The sequence below is a fragment of the Diabrotica undecimpunctata genome, chromosome 10, assembly GCF_040954645.1.
Source record: "Diabrotica undecimpunctata isolate CICGRU chromosome 10, icDiaUnde3, whole genome shotgun sequence".
NCBI lineage: Eukaryota > Metazoa > Arthropoda > Insecta > Coleoptera > Chrysomelidae > Diabrotica > Diabrotica undecimpunctata.
In genome coordinates, this window is record NC_092812.1 from 20337309 (window position 1) to 20360768 (window position 23460).

The 23460-nt window shown below is 33.9% G+C and overlaps 1 protein-coding gene across 1 annotated transcript in view; it reads right to left on the reverse strand.

Annotated features, from left to right (window-relative positions):
- mGluR (metabotropic Glutamate Receptor) overlaps positions 1–23460 on the reverse strand; it is a 720415-nt gene that overhangs the window by 100829 nt on the left and 596126 nt on the right. Inside the window, exon 9 of the mRNA XM_072546856.1 lies at positions 7147–7275. Within this exon, the coding sequence (XP_072402957.1) occupies positions 7147–7275 (129 nt within the window). The remainder of the gene's footprint in view (positions 1–7146; positions 7276–23460) is intronic.

Genomic DNA, 23460 nt, shown 5'->3' on the forward strand with positions numbered 1-23460 from the left:
CTAATATTAAATTCCAATTTTACACTGTTGCTTATGCCAAAATTATTCTGGACAAACTGCTCTCTTAGATGAGAAACATTTAAAATATCTTCACTCTTTAGACTAGTTACAACGAAAGGTCTTTTGTTTTTGAGTCCATTTAGAATAATATATTCCTAATCACTAGGAGAATAGAGTGCAGTATTCGTTTTTGCATGCTTTTCCACGAGGGCCAAATCAGTATAACTAGGTAACATAATATGACCCACCTATGGAAAAACCTAATCAATTTTGTTGAATTTTCCAGAAGCTAAAAGATGTAACCAAAATGGCACTACTGTTAAATATTTGGTTTTGCAAAAACAGTTATCTGAAATGGCATAATTTTTCTCCGTAGACATCAGCTTTTTCAAAATACTTTAAGCAATTGGCAACTTCATCCGACCCTCGTTTGGTAATTCCTTTGTGCCAAAGGAAAAAATACCCTTCTTCAGATTAATTTCAGCAGTGGATACTAAACTTATAGCACAAAAGTTTTTTTTTTTTGTATAAGCAAGGTCCAATACCTACCTTTTTTATACTAGTATTTCATTTGTTTTATTTGTGTATATGCTTGTGCAAATATGTACGAAAAAGAATAATTAAAGATCAAGCAAACTGAAACCTCTTTTTTATTTCAATTGAATAAGCGATAACTCTACACAACAGGCAATTATTTTCCTGTTTTTCGTTGATATCCGTTATGGAGAAGTTTCACTGTATTATCAACTAGCATCTCAGATTTAGCCATACGGCTCACATTCCCTCTAAGGAAAAAAATAACTCAGATACCTACGGTATCAAAAGGATTGGGCTATGGTGGGAATCTTTCCGTGTATAAAGTTTCCGAATAAATAAAGTTTGAACTTATTAGTGACACACTGCTGTTTAAAAATACATCCTAAGGAGAATATTACAGCTTTTGTACAATTTTGTAAATGCATTCTCACTCGTAGAATAAAAAGATGATTACTTTTTCGAATAAAAGGACAAGTCGAGATTTGCAGTCGCTTCTTAATTATGATAAAAGGAACACAGTCGTTTAAAACAGAATATCAACTAAGCAGGCACACTCTCTTGGGAATTTTAGGTTAATTCTAAAAAACAAATGTTGTGTTGACGTTTTCCTGTTTCGCTTGGGGAAAATGTTTAAGCCCAGAATATTCAGCTGTTCCTCTTCGTCGCCGCATATATTAATTAGCTTTTTTGTAAACTCGTCGTTCTGGACAAAACTAGAACATTACATTTTTGAAAAAACATTTTATTGATTTATTTATTATACGAGAAAACACCATTAATAGACTGAAGCACAATAAATGCTTAGGTATAGTATAAAAATAAATATTTTATCCTAGTAATACTTTCATGTAAATAAAATATAACGAACTTACCTACACTAATATTTACAGATTAAATAAAAAAATTAGGAAGGTCTTAATAAAAACTAAACCAAAAAGCTTTAAAAACTAAAACAAACACGTGCAAAATATACAGAAATACATATAAATATAACAAAGACGATAAAAGTAAAAATAAAGTAGGGTCAAGTGGGGTAAATGTAAACGATTTTTGCACTTTTCAACTAAAAATTTACATATTTTGTGTTTAACAGAGAAAATTCTATATCTTTGGTAATACCTACTTAGTTTCAGTTGTTTTACCCATTTTCTCGAAATTTTGTGTTCGTATTGGTTATTATAAGGGCTTCAGGGGCTGTTTACAATTACCCGAACCAAAAGTTCAAACTACAAAAATATAGGGGTAAATGGTAACACGCAATTCGTTGTCCTATTAATTTTATATTGAATTTTTACGGGGAAATTGTGAACGACAATGCAAGTGAACATTTTAAACACATGTAATGTACTTTACAATGATGTTCACAATTACCCCTATATACATTTTTATTATTCGAAAACACTGACAGTGCCCGGAAAAATGTGAATTGTTTTTCTACCTTTCGTTGAAATTGTGGGCTCAGGTAGCAAAGCCTCGATCATTTCAAATTCAATTGACGAAATATCGGTTTTCTTTTCGACGAATTCAGTTCCAAATGTATCGTTGCGCCTAAATCCAACGACTGCAATGTCACAATTTTCTTCATTTACGTTGCGTACACCGCAGACATATTTATAACATGTGTTTTTTCTGGTTCCTGCAAGGAATTTCGCTAACACATATAGGTTTAGATTAATTAGGTGCCATTCTGGCAGTTTATATTCAACATCCGGAAGATTTTCTACTGCATCGTCTTGGGCCCATTCCATTTCATTTAGCTCTTCAACCGAGTCGTCATCATAGGGAACTTCATTTTCTTCTTCGCTTGAACTGCACTCCTTATGTTTTCCTTTTAGTTTCTCTTTGGGAGCCTTTTTCATACGAGGCCTAGATTTTCGTGCAGTTTTCTCCTCTTTTTTTTACGTTCTGCTTCTTTAAGTCGTTCGACAACTTCAATAGTCGTTAGCACCTCTCCATACTGGGCTTGTTTTACTCTTGGTGTAACTTTTTTGTGTTCTACAAAATTTCTGTTTGGGTCCCCATTTAGTGTTTTAACAATTGCTGATGAGAATGTAGCTCTAGTGACTTATTTCCGTGCCACAATTTTGAATTAGAATATCAATTAACTTCTATCCCTATTAGGAATGTACAATCTAATAAAGGTGATAAGCATGCATTAATTCAATTTCAAAGAATCTCACTTTACAATCCACTTCACACTATAATCTTTACAGATAGGTCAGTTGATAGTAAGGGCTCAGCAGAATTTGGTGTTTTTTGTCCTGACTTTGAATACTCATACTTTAGTAAACTCCCTACGCAGACACGAGTTTGCACTGCAGAGATTATTGCATTTAATCATGCGGTTCAATTTGTTTTGGAGAAGGATATTAAGAGGACCTTAATCTTGTCTAAGATTAAGGCTTGATTCTAAGAGTGCTATCCAAAAGATAGTAAAAACATCGTACTTAATGGAAACTGAACATACCTTTATCATGACCAAAAGGGGCATTATAGAAGCCAATCAACAAAACATCAGTATTATCCTGGCATGTATTGCAGGGCATTCGAATATTAAGGGCAATTGTGTTGCAGACAAATTGGCAAACATAGGAAGATCACTAAAAATGCAAGCCAAAGTTAAATTGCATTATTCAAACTACTTATTTTATATTAAAAATTTAATTTTTACTCGATGGGCACAATAATGGAATTCAAACAGATCAAATGGGTCGTTTTATAGTAAAATAGTCACTAAATGGAAGAAATCACCATGGTTCAGTCAATTTCCTAATAAAGACAGAAGGCGTATCACCATGGTAATTAGGATGAGAACAGGACATTGTTGCACTACAGTTCATTTATTCCGCATAGGTATTCGGGACAACCCATACTGTGACTGTAGTCAAATTGGATCTCTGAATCATATTATCCTAGAGTGTCCAATAAACGTTTCTACAAATTTTGACCTCTACAAAGAATTGGTTAACAAAACTACAAACTCCTGTAGAGATTTGCTCTCTCCTATCCAACCTTAATCCTCAAAGACTAAATTTGTCGATTACTTTTCTTAATCTAGCCTATAATAAACCTATAATATATATTCCTTTCTTATATTCTACAATAACATAACCTTACAAATTCCTCTCTTTTTTTAGACCTGGGTTCTCTGACTATCATCCGTTGGTAGCATTTCTGGTATGTGTGTCCCCCCCTAAGCGGAGAAAAGTATTATCCTGTGTCGTATTGTCTTTCTTATACTAACTGTTTGGCCCAAGAAGTAGAAGTTTCAACGCAGTGTTCATTCAATATAAAATAATTTTAATTTAGTGTTATGTGGGGATATTCGATTGTCTAGAGCAAGTTGAGAATATCCCTCCTGAATTAGCTGGGAAAATTATCCCCTGGTATATTATCCAATAAATAAAGAAGAAGAAGAAGTATTCATTAGTCACTTAAATACTCTATTAGAAATATTCTTACCATTCTTAGCAGTATAGAACTTATTTAATTATATATCTTTTAATTACTTATTAATTTATATATATATTTATATTACTTATTAAGTTATATATCTTTTAACTACTAATTTCATTACAATGTCTACCACTTGTGTAAATCACCACAAGTTTAAAAAAAAAACCATTAATTTTAACCCCAAACACTTTTTTTTGGGTTAAGACATCTCAAAAGACATCTCAGTCCAGGAAGCCGCCTGACTAACTTTAGTGCAGGATTCGTTCTTCGTACTCCCGACGATAGTTGCCGATGTACTTTAAAATGCCCTCTCGTCACCGAGTCTACGCCGAACGCCTACCTGCTAAACCAGACCCTTCTCTGTCATCCAGCGATCCGGAAGCGGAATGGCCGCTGTAAGGCCGGCATCACTTCCAAAGCACTACCTTTATTCATTCATTCTCCATTCATACATATCCACACTCTATTCATCAGCAAGGAGGCTCCCTGTCTCGTTCCAGGTAGCGCGTAGAAGACACTCATCGCTCCTAGTTCGGCATCATTCCCAGATGGGCATTTCCTCCTTCCCCATAGTCTGACTCACGCATTCTAACTCATACAGTGTGATCCACCTTTCTAGCTTCACTTTTCAGCATCATTCACTCTTACCTTTGGCGTTGGTCCAGCTGTCTTTCTTCCTCTTGCTTTTTCTTGATCACTGCACGGATATAGCTGTGTATGTTAGTCCAACCTAATTTATTTTCAATTATTCTCTCAATCATTTCTCTCACTTTAACAAAATTCACACCTGTCTCTCTCTCCATTCTGTTCCTTTCCACTATCCATCTGCTGCAATATAACATCGTATGTGTCACAGTGTCCGAGTAGCCACAGTATAGGCATTCATCTGTACATTCAACTGACCTTTCCCTTTCCTCTCTTCTCTCGGCCACAGTAAGGTTTGGGCCTCTTCTCTCATAAACAAACATACTCCAAACACTTAAAATAAAACGTTTTCAAGAGGCTAACTTCTTGAGGTTATCATCATCAGTATTCTGGCTTTGCAACCCTGCGTGGGTCCTAACCTCCTTAAGAATTTCCCTCAGTCATCCCTATGAATCGCCTTCCTCCACCAAGCACGTATTCCCATATTTCTCATCTCTTCATCGATAATATCAAGGAACCTTGTGTTGGGTCTTCTGCTTCTTCTCTGACTAATGAGTCTATCAGAAGACTTTTTCTAGCTGGGTCATTTTGTTCCATCTGCATTACATGCTGTATCCACCTCATATCTGAATGTGTTTTACGATGTCTGGTTTGTGGTATATTTAATAAAGTTCGAAGTTGTATCGTCTTCTCCACACTCCATTGTCATTTACTGCTCCACAGATTCGCCTTAGTAATTTTCTCTGAACCATATAATATGACTGGGCGTATTATTGTTTTGTAGAGTTTTATTCTTGTATTTCTCGATATAATTGTGGATTTAAGGAGGAGATTGAGCTCAACATAGTATCTGTTGTCCGTGTAAATTGTGCGGTTTTACTCCTTCGATGATGTCGTTTTCTATAAAAAGTAGTCGTAGAATTTGTGGTTGCGTGCTTATTTTCATATACTTCGTTTTGTTGGTGTTTATTATTAAATTGTAGAATTTGCATTTTCCTTGATATATATTTTTAAATCCCCTCGTATATGTATTAAATTGAAATCCCCTCATATATGTATTAAAATAACGAAGACTGTTTTCCATGTTTCTCTGTTCCTATCAAGAGTTAAAACCCAAATAGTGTTTCGTTCTTTTGACGTCGACGAAGTTAATGTAAATCATTTTAAAGTTTGTGTATATCACGGACGCAAATTATTTGCTATTTTTCTTTGATCGAAACCGCTAAATATTCTGCGTTTCAAATAAACATTCATTGAGATGGCTGAGAAGTTTTTTCCGGCAATATAATTGCGACACTCTCACGGAGGCGTTATCATGGACAGCTGCTTCAGTGTTTGATGGACAGTGTTTGTCCAAATTTCCTTTAATTCTTTTAATGCTACAAACGCCTCTCGTACGGCGTTTTCCCTTTACCCAACAATATTTACGTATTACTTTTTCCAGAGCCAGATTGAACAGTATACAGAAGAGAGGGTCTCCTGGATGCAGCTAATTTCTCTGTGGTTATAGCATACAAAGTTTAACTACGAAATACTGTGATCAAGTGTGGGTACATGGTATTATATTATTCAGAAAATTAAATGTACATTAAGTTTTCGAACTGCGTAGACTGAAACTAGTACTCCCGACCTACCTACCTTCAGGTCCCAATCCTAACTTAGTGAAGTGCATTTGCACTAATTAAATCTAAACTTTAAATAAGTTTACTGTTAAGTAACTCTCTGTATGTCAGTATCTTATATACTAAAACGCTAAGCCCTTTTCTTGTCCACCACTTTACTCAAAAACCATATTAGATAATTAAAATATTTTTTCGGCATATTATTAGTATTACGTATGAGATTGTCAAGATATACTTTTGCTACAAAAATTCACTTCCGGTTTTGAGATGACCGGAAGTTAAAATTGACTTTAAGTTTTAGACCCCACAATGTATATATGGATCGAAAGGTCTCGTCGAGACGAATCTAAATATGTACTTCCGGTTGCGATCCGACACCGGAAGTGACCCGAAACGCACATAAAACGTCAAGATAGAGCAAATCTGACACCGGATTCGTGATCAGCATGCAAAATTAACTGCTAAATGATATCCATGTCGACATTTGATGAAACTAAAAATTGCATTCCGGTTTTGAGGTCGACTTCCATAATCACTTTTTTTTTTACTTGCATTATTATTGATAAATGTTATGTATATTCTTGCTTATATTGTTTGTTTTGATCTCTTAATTTTTCTCGCAAAATAAAAATTTCATTTAAAAAACTCGATGTCGAGTTGGTCCGCTAGTATTTACTAAATTAATAGAATTACTTATTGCTGTTGTTGGCACATCGCTGTACTCAATGGAGTTAAAAAAAAGTATATTGACCTTCAGACTCAAAATTATTCTATGCTTATTGGTATTTCTAGATTAACTAATAACCATTATAAAGACATATTTTATTATAATCAATTTCATTATTTCAAAAATATCTAAAGCTTTCTGTTTGCCAATAAAACTTACCTGTTGCTTTTTGATCATTCCTGCCTCGCATGGTAATGAACATGCAGATGTAGGAGTTGCTGTGTTGTTGTTCTCAAACACAAGGTAACTAGGATCCAATTGAAGATAGTTAAACCATCTTCCAACTTTCTGTAACAAAACAAATAATAAAGATATTCCTATAGTTAATAAAACTTTAAAGATTAAAAATCAGATATTTTCAGCTTGACGAGTATTATTTTTAAAGGGTATTTATTTGTTATATTATACTATTTTTTTGTTTTAATGGCCTTGGCATAGCCTATTGACCTGACTATTTTAAAATTTTTGTTTTACAGATCTACAATCACAGTTCGAGTTAGTAGTAAATGTAAACAAAAAAATCGTAATTGATTTTTTTTCTTTTTTCTCTTTGTTCTTTTTTTATTTTCTATTTTTAATCGATTTTTGTTGTTTGTGATGTTTTCCGAGTACCATTTTGCAATTGTCGCATTTCTCAGCTTTTGCACATTCCATTTTTTTAACCATTTTATTTTCTTTGGTAATATTTGAACTTCTAGCCCTCAATATTGAAATCGCTAGGCAATGATCTGAATCTGTTTGCGCCTCTACTACTTTTACAGTTTATTATGTCTGTTCCATGCGATGTGATCAATCTGACTACTCGTTCTTCTTCCAGCAGGAGAGGTCTAGGCTACCTTGTGTACATGCTTGTATTTAAAATAGGTGCTAGCAACTGTCATATTTAGTGCTACTGCTTTATTGGTCGCAATCCATTATCGCTACTGATGTTGTGTAGGCTGTGCCTTCCTATAGTGGACATGAAAATTCGCAATCATTATATTTTTGCATTCATGTCACCTAACACAATTAGTACACAAAATAAATTTAGATTAAACATTACTCAAACTAATGGACAACGAATTAATAGCAATAATCGCAACGATATTCAACAACATATACAACTCTGGAGAAATACCAACATATTGGTTGAAATCTGAGTTTATTGCACTTCCAAACAAACCGAGAGCCAAAAAATGCGAAGATTACCGTACTATATGCCTCATGAGTCATCTCCTAAAATTGTTCCTAAAGATAATTCATAAGACCATCTACAAGCTGTATGAAAGTCAAATTTCCCCCAACCAGTTCGGGTTCACAAATGCTGTTGGTACTAGAGAGGCTTTGTTCTCAGTACAAGTCTTATTCCAGAGATGCAAAGACGTTAACTGCGACGTCTACGCATGTCTGGTTGATTACAAGAAAGCGTTTGATATAGTACAGTACGCTAAGATGATGCAAATACTAAAAGAAGCAGGAATTAACAACCAAGATCTGAAAATAATTAGTGGTTTTCCTTCGCCACTGCCTGATGTTCATGGTTTTAAGATCCCTCGCTACGTCGTCTATCCATCTTCTTGCTCTTGTTCTGTTTCCTTGGGGCTTCCATCTCTGGACAACTTTTACAGCTCAATTATCTGGCATTCTTTCTAGGTGACCAAGCCAGTTTTAGTCTTTGTGACTTTACAAATCTAACAATATCTGCGCTCTGCATAAGTACATCCATCTCGTGGTACATTTTATTTTTCCACGAACCATTGCTGCATTGGGTTGGTCCATATCTCTTCCTTAGTATTTTGCGCTTAAATATTCTCAGTTGATTTTCATCAGTGGTGGTTAAGAGGGTCCACGTTTCACATCTATATGTGACCACTGGTCTAATTACTGTTTTGTAGATTCTAAGCTTAGACTCACGATTCAGTACCTTTCTTTTCATTAAGTCTTTGTACGCATAAAAACACTTATTACCGCTAAGAATCCGTGCTTGTCTTTCTTGACTGATATTGTTGCCATTTATTATTGAGCCTAGGTAGGAAAAAGTGGAGGCATATTTGTAGGTATGGTTGTCTACCTTAAAATTCTCATGTTGATTTGATTTTGTGTACTCTATATATTTTGTTTTGCTTTCATTTATATCTAGACCAAACGTAGCAGCTTCTCGTTTCAGTTCTATAACTTTTTCGCTTAATACCCTTTTGTTGCGGCTTATTATGACAACATCATCCGCATATGCGTATATTTGCATTGATCTTGTATTAATACAGCCGTTTATATCCAGTTTTCTAACAACAGCTTCTAAAGTTAGATAAAAAAGTGTTGTTGATAAAACATCAACTTGTCTAACTCCATTTTCAATATCAAAAGCCTGCGTCATATCTCCATCTATTCGCACCATAGCTTTGGAACCCTCCATAGTCATTCGTATAAGTTTAACCAACTTATTGGGTATCCCTAACACAGATAGTTGCGTTAACATCTTTTGTCAATCTACTCCATCAAACGCCTGTTTGAAATCGATATACAAGTTGTAAATAGGTATGTTATATTCAACACATTTTTCATGTATACATCTTAACATATGTATTTGGTCTATAATTGACCTCTTTGGTCTGAAGCCACATTGGTATTCACCAATCATCTACTCCAAAAACGATTCCTGTATATAATTCCTGATATCTTGTAGACGACATTTAAAACTGTTATGCCCCTATAATTTTTGCAGAGTCGTTTGTCTCCCCCTTTGTACATAGGAAGTATGATTCCTATTTTACAATCTTCTGGGATGGCTTCTAGTGTCCATATGCTGTCGATTAGTTTATGGATACGCCTCCATAGCGCATGTCCACCATTCTTTATCAGTTTTGCAGTTATTCCATCTGTGCCAGGTGCTTTGATATTTTTTATATGTTTTATTGTTTTTTAACGTTTCTTCCAATGTTGGTTGCTCAACTAGTTGTTCTGCTGTGTGGTGAATTATTTCTTCATCTTCGTTTTGTTCTTTTTTTGGGTTTAACAGCTCTTGAAAATGCTCCTTCCACCTTTTCATTATTTTCTCTTTTACGCTGATAATTGCCCTATTTTTGTCTTTGCAAACTGTTGATCTAGTCATGTATCCTTGGGTGTATTGCTGGGTTTCCTTGTAAAATTTTCTAGTCTCGCTTCTGTTATTATAATCTGTAATTTGTTGTATTTTTCTATTCAACATTTCTCTCTTTTTCCTTCTACATATTTTCTTTGCACCTTTCTGAGTTCTTCATATGCCCTTCTATTCAATCGGGAATTCCTTTGTAGACATCTCTGTCTAGCTATATTTTTGCTATTTATTACTTGTAGGCAATTTTGGTCAAACCATTCCCCGTTTGCTTGAGGTTACACCATATTTTTTTTTCCATATTTTTGTTGTTTTGTTCTCCTCTTTCATTTAATATTACTTTTATTTTCTGCTGGTACTCATTCTTCTTTTTAGGATTTTTAAACATATATGTATTCCATTTTCTTTGTTTGGCGCCTTTCTCTTTTCTTACCATTGATATTCTTTGTTTTATCTTCGATATAACCAAGAAATGGTCCGAATCGCAATTTGCGCCTCTATAAGTTCTAACATCCTTACGGAGGTTGCCCACCGCTTAGATATTATCATTATTATATGTGATCAATTTGATTAAATTTATTAGTACCCGATATCATCCAGGTTCCTTTATAAATATTTTTATGAGGGAAACACGTTCTAACAACTCTTAGTTTGTTTGTAATTGCCAACTGTGCCACTCTTATACCGTTGTTGCTGGTAATATCATGTAAACTATGCTTACCAAACCGTTCTGCATATATTGGCTCTTTTCTCAGCTTCGCGTTCATATCACCCAGGACTATAATTGCATCTCTCTTCTGTGCATTTACACATTCTAGTTGTAGTTGGTCATAGAATTGATCGGTTACTAGTTCATCTGCTGCTTTTGTTGGGGCATAGATATTAATAATTTTAATATCATGAAATTTTCCCCTTAAGCGTATTTTACATATTCTTTCATTAACTGGAGTGAAACCCAATACTCATCTTCGGCATTTATGGTTTACCATAAAACCCACTCAAAAATCTCCTTGTCTTTTTGCTCCACAGTAGTACATACTGAATTCTTTTTTATTTATGCAACCATGCCCTTTTACTACTTTATCACATACCAATTCCCAATTACCACCTACTACTTTATCGAAAATAAATAAATGAATACCTTAAAAATTGATTATTATTTGTTTCTTTAAAAACTTTATGACTGCAATATTGTTCTCAAAGTACATGGTTAACTTTCAAATACTCTAATAAATGTCTAATATAATATATAATATAATAAATGTCTCTAATATTCTGCAATTTCCCTAATTTCGTTTATTAAAAACTTTGTAGCTAAACACCTTCCTTTGGTCTGGTTACACGGAATCTAGCTCAAATGTCCTAGAGATCATTTCGATCTCTTTTGGCTACCAGCAATCTCCTTGTCGATAACACTGCGAATACTGCTAAAACTCTGACTGCAATTTTTTGAAATCAGCATTTATAGATCAGAACTGCTACTTATTTTTAATTTTTATTCACTGATTACTTTTACCACTGTTCACAACTACCGGCACTCAATCACCTCTCAGGATTTGATTTCCTTCCTTCTAGAGTCAAAAACAGATAACCTTTTTCTCTGCTTTCAATTTCTATCATCATCCAAAATCTTTTTCCACCTTCTCTTTTTAACCAATCATTTTGTTCGTATTTCACAAACAAACTAAGCTCTCCAATTTCTCAAAGAATCACTCATTTTCTCCTTTTCTGTTTTTGATAAATAAAATAACGATGGCCTTACTAATTTATACTTTGTATAAATTTCCAGAGGTTTTTTAAAAACCCATGCTAAGGATAATAGCTACCGTTAGGCGCTTATCGTTTGTTTATTTAACTTAAGAAGAAAAAAAAATTTTTGTATGAATTTTTATAACGAAACAAATTTCTAATCTAATATATACTATCCTAAATTTAAGCCTTTGCCATATAAATCAATAATAACTTCATATCACTTTTAACATATACAAAAAAAACATATGTAATTATCATTCATTTCACTATATATAGAAATAATAATGCTGAATAATGCTAATACACTTTAGATGCATTTCGGAGTAAAAAGTTATTCCTAGCGTCGTTGAACGGCCTTTAGTAAGAGGCTTTGAATTTGGTGTTCACCTAATTCGCTATGGAAGAGAAGTCTCCTGATTTCCATATATTTCTGATTTCCTAATTTCCTGATTTCTCGATATATATATATCTATATATATATATATATATATATATATATATATATATATATATATATGTATATATATATATATATATATATATATATATATATATATATATATATATATATATATATATATATATATATATATATATCGAGGGCTGAGAACTATAGGGTTCCAAGCGCCATTTACAACATTTTTCAGGAAACGAATCTTAAAGTTTGCTATCAAATAAAATTCTGACAAAATTATACTTTGCCAGATGTGTTATGTATTATTGTTTAAGGATTTGGTAAATAAATTTAAAGTTTTAAAAATATGTCAGCATTGTAGACTTTATTGCCTTTGTAGCACTGATAACAATAATAGCCTATACAATGTTGGATGTTGGAAGAATTTTTAAAAACATAGGAAAAAGAAAATTAACGAAGAATAGAAAATTAAGTTTTATTTATAAACTGTTTCGTTTCAGAAATCAAACATTTCATGTAATTCTGATCTTCCAGTGGCATTCATTTATACGCTAACTCAATACGCTCAAGCTTTTTCTTAGTTAGAGATTTGGGTTTTGTGTTATCGGCCGGAGCTACTACAAAGTCAGCAGTGGAATTATTTATGGGAACCACTCTTTGTTTCTCCCTAGTACTGCTGGTAATTTTACTAACATTGACTGTAGAAAATTCGGCCCTGTGATCATTCAGCTTATACTGAATAGTAAACATGTCTCCTTGCACAAAACGTAGTTGACAAACTTTAGTGTATGGTATGTTATTTTTTTTTTTTTATTAGAAAAAGATGTCGCATCCACCAAAAGGTTATTAGCGACGGAACAAAATATAAATAACAAAGTTAAACACCTACAGATTATACAAAATGTTTATGGATCTAAGATAATTCACTATATTGTCACAGGAACAGTTTTGACCTAAAGCCTGTGGTAGAGCGAGTGGATCTTGTAGCGCTGTCTTTCTTGGTCATATTTACTACAAATTGTTAAAAAGTGTTCGACTGTTAATCGGACGTTACACTGATTACATATAGGTGAATTTTTCTTTGTGAAAAGGTAGGAGTGCGTTAATCTGGTATGTCCTAGACGTAAACGCGCAACCGCAATTTGTTCTCGTCTATTGCGCGACGATGGAAACCACTAAGACACATTATTTTTGATTTTATTTAAATTGGAATTAGTTTGAGAGCACTCATTTCGCCACAAACACAACACTTTTTAAAATAAGCTTTTAAGTCACTGGAAACACACTTGTCTATCGGCTCCGACAAATCACTTAAAATTGCCTCTCGTGCAATCCTGTCAGCTTCTTCATTTCCTGTTATTCCGACTTGTGAGGGAACCTCACACCTGAGAGTTAGATGATACTGAACGATTGTCTACAGAAGAGTCACTATCTAAGTCAGAAATCTCTTTCCCTAAGTGGTTGTGTAGTTTCTTTTGAAGTTTTGTAAACTTGCTTTTTGTAGATCTATCATTTGCATATTGATAGCTGCTTTGTAAAAGATGGAGTAAACCAGCCATATCAGTTGTAAATTCTTTTACGACGCTAATAGTGTCGGGGGAGCCTTGGACATTATCAATCAGTAAGGACAATTGGTGGAAATTTAAAACGAATGGTGGGGTATGATTATCAATGAAATTTTCAAGAGTTTCCCGTGTAGATTGGACTTTAGATGAGCGTGGTATTTTTGGTTTAGAGAGTTTGGGTTTTGCAAACAGATTTTCTGATGAAATTGCTGAATCTGAAGGAGGCGTGTCGATCTCACCAATACTGCGTTTTATGGAAGAACTTGCGTTTTCGCAATTGCTATTAAAGTTTTCACTTAGATGATGTGGCTTTATTACATTTGGAAGTACTGGAGCAAACTCATTGGTAGTGACAGAAGTCGAGCTTGTAGTTTTATTTGCAAGATTGGTTGAAATGGTTGTTTCAAAAAATTGTGGTGATGTATCAGTTTTATTAGAATTTTCTGCAGTTGTATCTAATGGAAAAGGAGCTGATAGGTTGGAAAATATTGCTTCCGAAGTTTGTGAAAACGGTATTCCCGCTGAAGGAGGTTGATTAAAAGTGTTGCTATGAGTAGGAGTATTAGTAGTTTCTTTGTCGTGGAGATTTGTAGGTGTAGGTGATATGCTCGGATTTGATAATGGATAACTTGATGACTGCTGGGTGTTTGGTACCTTGTGTAGTATACTTGTTGAAGCTGTTTGATTTGGTACTTCATCGTTTGACTCAATATGAGTTGATTCCGTTACTGAACTGGTTTTGCATTGGGATGATATGTGTCCTGCATTTTTGCAAATAAAGCAGGTGAGTGTTCCTTGTGACAAAAATATGCGGTAAGGTGTTTGGTCGAAATTTATTAGAATAGAATCTGGAATTGGTGATGTTATAGGGCTTATATAAACTTGCCTCCGAAAGCTCAATATGTGACTATATTCGGGAAGAGTCGAGCTAATTTTCAGAAATGTTATTGGGGAAATAAGCTTTAAACCGATATTCTGTAATTCTTCAACTAATACTTGATGAGGAATTGACGGGCAGACTCCAGACAAGACTAGTCTTTCTGCTGGAGAGACAAGTCTTCGTGCTGTTACAACTTCGCCGAGTACTTCTATAGAGCCATGTTGTGTCATGAAGTTATCTACTATGGTTTTGTTTGCCAAATACATGCAGATTCTATTATGAGATAATCTAGATGAAAAAATAATATTTTTTGGGTTGATGATTGTACCCAAAGGAATGAGATAATTCTGCAGTTTAGCATTATCGATACAACTAAATACAATTGCTTGGTTCTTACTCGGAAAAGAATGTGAAGCGGCTGAAGCATAACTGTTTGTGATATTTGAACGTTGATTTACTGGACTGGTTAGATCGGCAGGTGTGTTTACATTGTGTGAAGTCATTTTAAGCTGCGGTGGCGAAGGCCTTACTCCGACTCTGGTAAATGAAAAACCAATCGCATGCTACTATAAGCTACTTATTGCAGCTAACCTCACAAAATGATTGTACGGTAGTGTATATTTATTATTTGACGTTTTCTTTTCACAATAATAAAATAATAATTACGTATAGATGACTTACGTAGTAGTATCTAGTAGATAAACACTTTAATTTTAAAAAACTATTTAATAAAACCACTTGTTTTTATTAAAAACTAGGAGTACGATATCAGTACAACTTAACCGTACCTTGCCAGGGCCGGTCTCGGTATGTTATTATATTGGTATAATGATGCTGTTTTTTTTGAAGTTTTTAAAGTGTGTTGGTTTCACATTAATTACACAGAATGGTTTTCGTCTGATAACTTTTAACAAAAGTCTTTGCTTTTTCTATGCGAGAATGGATATTATCGACAACCAGTGTGCACGAATGATTAGGTATGGAGTATTTCATAGTTACCATTTAAAAATTAGGATGTTTGTTCAGGAAGTCAGTGATTGCTACTGAGATCAGGGAGTTCCTGTTCTGAGGAACAAAATTATCACTCCACGTGATTATCTCATTTATTTCCGGATGTTTTAAAACTACTTTCTCTAAAATTTGTATTAGGGCACTAGACAGATCATTGCCTGATCTCCCACATAATGTTTCTGGCCATGCTGCTCAGAGACTTTAGATTTAGGGAGATTTATGACATTTTCCAGATCAAAACATATAATCGCACAGTTTGAATTCTGTTTCTTGTTTGTCATTTTCACGTTCTTGGCGCATTATCAATTTTTTTGTAATGTGGAAGTGATATATTTGTTCCTGTTCTGCATGTACTCTTTACTCTTTTTTGGCCAATCTATAGTCCTCGCAGACGTCACACCTATCCATTTTCGGTTGCAATAACTCCAGATTATGCTCAAAATTAAAAATGTGCTTATACAACGAAAGCGTTTGTGAAGGTAAATTATTTCCATTGTACATTTCAATGTACAAATCATACATTTTTTGAACGTTGAGTGTTGGGTCTAGATATCTTCTTGTTGAATGTTTTCTACAATAGTGTGTCTCTACATATGGAAACGATTGTATGTGTTGTGTTATTACTTCCTTTTCTTTGCTTAAAATTCGGTCTTTGGTCCCTTTCCTTTTTTTGTCAGAGTATGGTGTCACTTTTCTGAAAAATGCATAGTTTATATGGACTTTTGGCTTATACAAAGCGTATTTAAGAAAAATGGATCGCATACTCTGAATTTTCTTTCTCGAAGTAATACTCAAATGAAAAAGATTTGTAGTTTGTTTTAGTACTGCGTTTTCTCTTGACAAAAATTCTCTTTGTCACATTTAGTATAAATGCATACTTTTCATTTTGGTCCAATGAGTAATATCTGTTTTTTGTCTCCAATCTTTCTTCGGGGTTATATTTTTTATTATATCGGAAACGACAACTTTGGTTGCAATCTGTCCGTGTATTAATTACTTTAGCACGCCTAGCGATACCTTTAGCATTGATGTAGCTTTTTCTTGTTGATAATTCTCCTTCCTTTGTGTTTTTTCCACATCTAGGGATTCCGCTTTTGTTTTGGAGTTCTATTGACCTCCTTCATTGGGGTTTTTTCAGGTTCCGATTCGGAACTTGAGGTGGAACTGTAGTCTACTAAGCAACAACTGGCATTATTCCTACAAAATGTGTTTGTGTAAAGGATATTTATAAGCTTTAGAGGATTCTCTAGTTTTAAAATTTAGCCTAAAAATTATTTGTCAGTCAAGACAGTAAGAAATCTACTTTAATGATATATTTTTGTTTATAAGTTTTGTTTTATTTGTTATAATAGGTCGCATAAACGTGTACTTGTCACTTCATAAAGGATGTATTAAAATTGTTTCATACTTTTATAAAAAAATATACCTTCTTTTTACTGGACTTCAGTAATAAGTACCCGTTGTTTCTTATCACAACTTGTATTCTCTGTGTCAGAATCACTAGAAATATGAACAGCAGCCAGCGAACGCCTAAAAAAGCAGAGTTATATTTTTTCCGAAATGTGAAGTACAATGTTTAATAGCTTACTATTTCTTTCCACTGCTATTTTATGGTAGATATTCAGAATCGGAGCTAACATAATCCGCCCAAGATTTATTTTCGGACACAGAGGACATTGCAAAACAGAAAAATGATCATTTTAACTGATAAAACTGACATTTAACTTTCACCAATACTCTCACTGTAGTACATGGAACCATATGGTTCTAACTTTAAAACATTTCGTGCACTTGGAACTATATTTCGCTGTTAACTGTGGCGCTATCTGTTAACGAATGATAGAACTTTCAACACCATTCTATAAAGAATTCAAGGAACAATAGATTTTCGTTAAAAAACAAATTTTATACAAACTGTCGCTTGAAACCCTTTGGTTCTCAGCCCTCGATAATACATTCTACTATACTCAAAAATCTACCTACCTGTAGACTATACCCAAAAAAGTATTTGGTTTTTTGCTATACGTACAAAATGTATTGATTAAATATAAGAGTTTACATCTGTCAAATATTTATTTTATAGGTGCTAGCGTTACATTTTGTGACGAAATAACTTAAAATGCAAATTTATCAAGTATTTCAATTGTGTGTGTATATGTAAATTATTGTTATGCTACCTTTGATGCAGTCTATTTCTTTTCTCTCTCCAGCAAGCCAGGCTGTGGAATCTCGCAGCTGGACCGCATCGAATCACATTGGGGTGGATGGTTACATAAACTGTGTGTTAATCTCGCGCTAGTTATAGGAATACTGCCGGCCTCAATGCAGGGCCGAATAGATTGCAGGGCGTCTACATGACATATTAGGTTATATTATACATGGAATATAGGTAAAGGCACACACACACGTTAATTAAAACTAAATATAGAAAGAAAATAATAATAAAAATGTTCAGAGAAAAAATATGCGTGGAAGGACGGAATTTAGTCAGTATATGGCAGATGGCATAGCTTTACTAAAGGTAAACTAAGTACACCTTTCGCGGTTAGTACGATAGCGGCATGAGCAATACCATCTCAACCAAAAATTAAAGTTTAAATTCGATCATTACATAAAGGACGACTTGTTAGAGGATTATTCAGTGTTAGCACCTGGATATTTTCTGAGATTAGAATCTTTAAAGATGATTCGAGATCTGGACTACAGTAATGTTCGTTTAAGTCGTTGGCAATTACTAAAACGGTTACATGCAGACTTTTGGCGTAGAGGGAGCAGAGAATATTTACATACGCTTCATCAATGCATAAAATGGCATAAAAATGAGGTTAATCCTAATATAGGTACACCCTTATTAATTAATAATGCGACCAAGCATCCCTTACACTGGTAAATGGGTCGAATTTAAACTTTAATTTTTGGTTGAGAAGGTATTGCTCGTGTCGCTCTCGTACCAACCGCAAAAGATGTACTAAGTTGACCTTTAGTAAAACTATGCCTTCTGCCATATAGTGTCTAAATTCTGTCCCTCCACACATATTTTTTCTTTCAACACTTTTATTATAATTTTCTTTCTAGATTTAGTTTTAATTAACGTGTGTGTGTGTGTCTTTACCTATATGCCATGTATATGAGGCCATTATTTGCAAAACTTTGCTCGAAAGTAATTTGTTGGGAAATCGAAAAAAAAAAACGATTAACGGCCGAGTAATGTTTAGCTCACAACGTAAATTTTTTTATTAATGTTGCTTAGAGTTTTTAGCAATAGAAATTAGAAGTTTCTAGCCTAAAATGTTTACAGAGTTAAACAAAAAAAATAATGTATATTGCAAACACCCAGTTTTGCAAATAAATATATAAACTAATAACAAACCGTATTTACTTCAATAAAAAACATAAGGGATTTATTCATGAAAATAAAACATTATCATTTTTAGTCATACAAGGAAAATGTTTAAACAAAAAAATCTACGTAATCAAATCAAAAAACAGTCATTTTCTGCATGTTGGCAATTTTCCAAACCATCAACGGTTTCTTCTGGTGAGGTAGAATCTGTTTTTAAGTGTTTATTGTAAAAATCGAGTTCAGGAAGGCTTCTCCAATTTTCTTCATAGTGTTTTGAAAGGAGACTATTAATAGTTCCTTTATCCCCCTTTAACTCTTTTCCCAATAGTAACTTCTTAGGAGCCATTGACGAAAGAGGACAATTTTTCTTACAGATGCTTTTAGGTTTTCCAACGTCATTTCGGTAATTGGTTTTACCTTGGACTAGAACATTGTTGCCTCTTTTGTAAAAAATAAACCGCTTTGCCTTATTAAATTCAAAGTGCCATGAACTAGGCAGCTTAATAACTCGTTTTGTTTGTGTCCGCCAATCAAACACATCCCAATCGATACCGATTTTCCGTACAGTGGAATGCTTTCTGATTAAGTCGTCGTAAACACTAATTTCTACGATAACAGAACTTTTTTTAATGTCTTTTTCTATAAGGCCGAAAATACGATCAGGCGGAATAAAGGAATGACCGACGATCGGAAAAATTAATTCAATTTGTTTAACATGATTCGGCGATTCTTCTAGAAGCCAATAAGACAACATTGCCATTATATTCGAATTTTTGTTTTGTCCGCCACAACCATCAGCGAACAAACGTACTGTTTCTTTGCCGACATCAAAATCAAAATTGTTGCAAAGCTGACGCTATTGTATAAGAATCTTTTCTAGAGTCAATTTCTGTCCACACGTAAGGAAACAAATTTGTTAGTCTTAATTTATCGGTAGAAGTTCCAGTAACAATTGTAAAATTATTATAGTTTATTTGCTGGCTGAAATATGCTGCTTGATCAGGCAGTCTAGGCAGTGCTAAGTTTTTTTGGCAGTCGAACGAAAAGTAAGTTGTGTTGGGTTTTGGATTTTTAAGGAGTTTGAAAAAAGCCTTTGCTTTTACGATATGAATACGATGCTCAGTGGCTAACTTTTGCCGAACAGATAAAGAAGTTTCTACTTTTATCTGCTCCTTTGTTCTCAAGCAAGTGAAGCAACAGTCAGTCAGCGGAGTTCCAAAAGCGATGTTGTAGTTAACATTCACATACTTTCGAAAATAACTAAGCTTCACATGCATAGGCTGAGGCACTCTCTGAAGATAATGGACGAAAAGTTTCTTAAAATTCAAGTCACATGGCAAGTAGACCCTCACGCTTGTCTTGCTTCTACAGTAATGAGATTCTGTACATGTTATTGATTCTATAAATTTTTTGATGCAGTTTCTTTTTTCATCATTTTTTGGACCCACTCTATTGCCACCTATACGTTCTCTTGGTAGCTCCCCAGTTTTAACAAAATTTCTTACAACTCTTTGTATGCGGTCCTTGCTTAAATTCGTGATTCCTAGAAACGACTTGGCACATACTCTAATCATCTTACCCTCACTCAAACGTACACGGTATTTTATCGACACTGTAGCACGATTAGATTTTCCTCTTTTCGGTTTCTGTCCCTTACAACAAGCCAATATTAGAAGGTCTTGTTTACTTTTATCTTTTGACTGATAAAGGTAGGCATGGAAATCTATCACTTGCTTCATCGTGAGTGTGGTACAATAATACGGCAATTCGTGTCGTCCATTATGACCACAAGTTGGAAAGGCCGGCAGTGCTTTTGGTGTATTTCTGTAACAATACAACTCTTTTAATAAACTTTGTGTGTAGCCTTACTCAACGTTAAATCGCGAAAAAAAGCAAAACTCCATAAAAATCAAACGGTTGTCGCACAAGTCTAAAATTATAAATTTTAATATGAAGTACTTACCTAGCAAGTTTATCTACATTCCTTTTATGTATTTCTGGCTGAAGAACTTCTTTGCGTCCTTTTCCCTGTGGACTAGGTTTAACTTTTTCACTTAATAACTCCATAACAATAAAAAAAACTGTTCCTAATTCGCCAAAATACAACTATTTATTCGCTTGAATAATTACAAACTACTGAAAATTCGTTTCTTCAACACAGCTGTTGTAATAGCGTGTTCGTCACGTGAACCAACCGGCCAATTTCATTGGAGGTAGAGCAAACAGCAAGTTTTGCAGGTAAACGTTCAAAGCAAAGAGAGATTTCTGCAAATAACTGTAAGTTTTTCGACAGCATTTGTATGCTAAAGAACGAGTTTTGGGAAATTCTGATTATATCATTCGATTCCTATTAAAAGTTGAAATAAACTTAACAAAAAAAATAATTTTCGAAACTTTTGTCGATTAGCAAGTTTTGCAAATAATGGCTTCATATAACCTAATATGTCATGTAGACGCCCTGCAATCTATTTGGCCCTGCATTGAGGCCGGCAGTATTCCTATAACTAGCGCGAGATTAACACACAGTTTATGTAACCATCCACCCCCATGTGATTCGATGCGGTCCAGCCGCGAGATTCCACAGCCTGGCATGCTGGAGAGACAAAAGAAATAGACTGCATCAAAGGTAGCATAACAATAATTTACATATACACACACAATGATAAATTTGCATTTTAAGTTATTTCGTCACAAAATGTAACACTAACACAGTTAAAATAAATATTTGACAGATGTAAACTCTTATATTTGATCAATACAGTTTGTACATATAGCAAAAAACCAAATACTTTTTTGGGTATAGGGTACAGGTAGGTAGATTTTTGAGTATAGTAGAATGTATATATCGAGGTTTGTATAAAATTTGCTTTTTAACGGAAATCTATTGTTCTTTGAATTCTGCATAGAATGGTGTTGAAAGTTCTATCATTCGACGACAGATAGCGCCACAGTCAACAGTGAAATATAGTTCCCAAGTGCACGAAATGCTTTAAAGTTAGAACCATATGGTTCCATGTACTACAGTGACAGTATTGATGAAAGTTAAATGGCAGTTGTATCAGTTAAAATTATCATTTTCTTGGTTTGTAATGTCCTCTGTGTCCGAAAATAAATCTTGGGAGGATTATTGTAGCTCCGGTTCTGAATATGTACCAGAAAATAACAGTGGAAAGAAATAGTAACCTATTAAACATTGTACTTTACATTTCGGAAAAAATATAACCTTACTTTTTTAGGCGGTCGCTGGCTGCTGATCATATTTCTAGTGATTCTGACACAGAGAATACCAGTTGTGATAAGAAACAACGGGTACTTATTCCTGAAGTACCAGTAAAAAAGGTACATTTTTTTTATAAAAGTATGAAACAATTTTAATACATCCTTTATGGTAATTACTACATTGTAGTAAATTACTACATTGTAATTGTTTGATTTCCGAAGTGGAAATTAAAACGTCAATAAACGTACTTTAACCTTTAATTGTGACTTATTCCCATTTAAATAGTAATTACTTTAAAATGCCACAAGAAAATAGCTTCAGAACAATATCCTTTATGGGGTGGCAAGTACACGGTTATGCGAACTATTATAACAAATAAAACAAAACTTATAAACAAAAATAAATTATTGAAGTAGATTTCCTACTGTCTTAACTGACAAATAATTTTTAGGCTAAATTTTAAAACTAGAGGATCCTATAAATCTAAAGATGTAAGTATAGCAATAAGGAAGGAGTAACATTCATAATATTCTTGGTCTAAACAAGCAAATTGTTGCCTTAAGAACGTAAGATAAATTAAATAGTATGTGTAGCTATCCTTTACACAAACACATTTTGTAGGAATAATGCCAGTTGTTGCTTAGTAGTCTACAGTTCCACCTCAAGTTCCGAATCAGAATCTGAAAAAACCCAATGAAGGAGGTTAATAGAACTCCAAAACAAAAGCGGAATCCCCAGATGTGAAAAAAACACAAAGGAGGGAGAATTATCAACAAGAAAAAGCTACATCAATGCTAAAGGTATTGCTAGGCGTGCTAAAGTAATTAATAAATGGACATATTGTAACCAAAGTTGTCGTTTTCGATGTAATGAAAAATATAACCCCGAAGAAAGATTGGAGACAAGAAACAGGTATTACTCATTGGACCAAAACGAAAACTATGTATTTATATTAAATGTGACAAAGAGAATTTTTGTCAAGAGAAAATGCAGTACTAAAACAAACTACAAATCTTTTTCGTTTGAGTATTAGTTCGAGAAAGAAAATTCAGAGTATGCAAGCCATTTTTCTTAAATACCCTTTGCATGAACCAAAAGCCCATTATTATAAACTGTGCATTTACAGAAAAGTGATTCAGACACACCATACTCCGATAAAAGAGGGAAAGGGACCAAAGTAATAACACAACACATACAACCGTTTCCATATGTAGAGA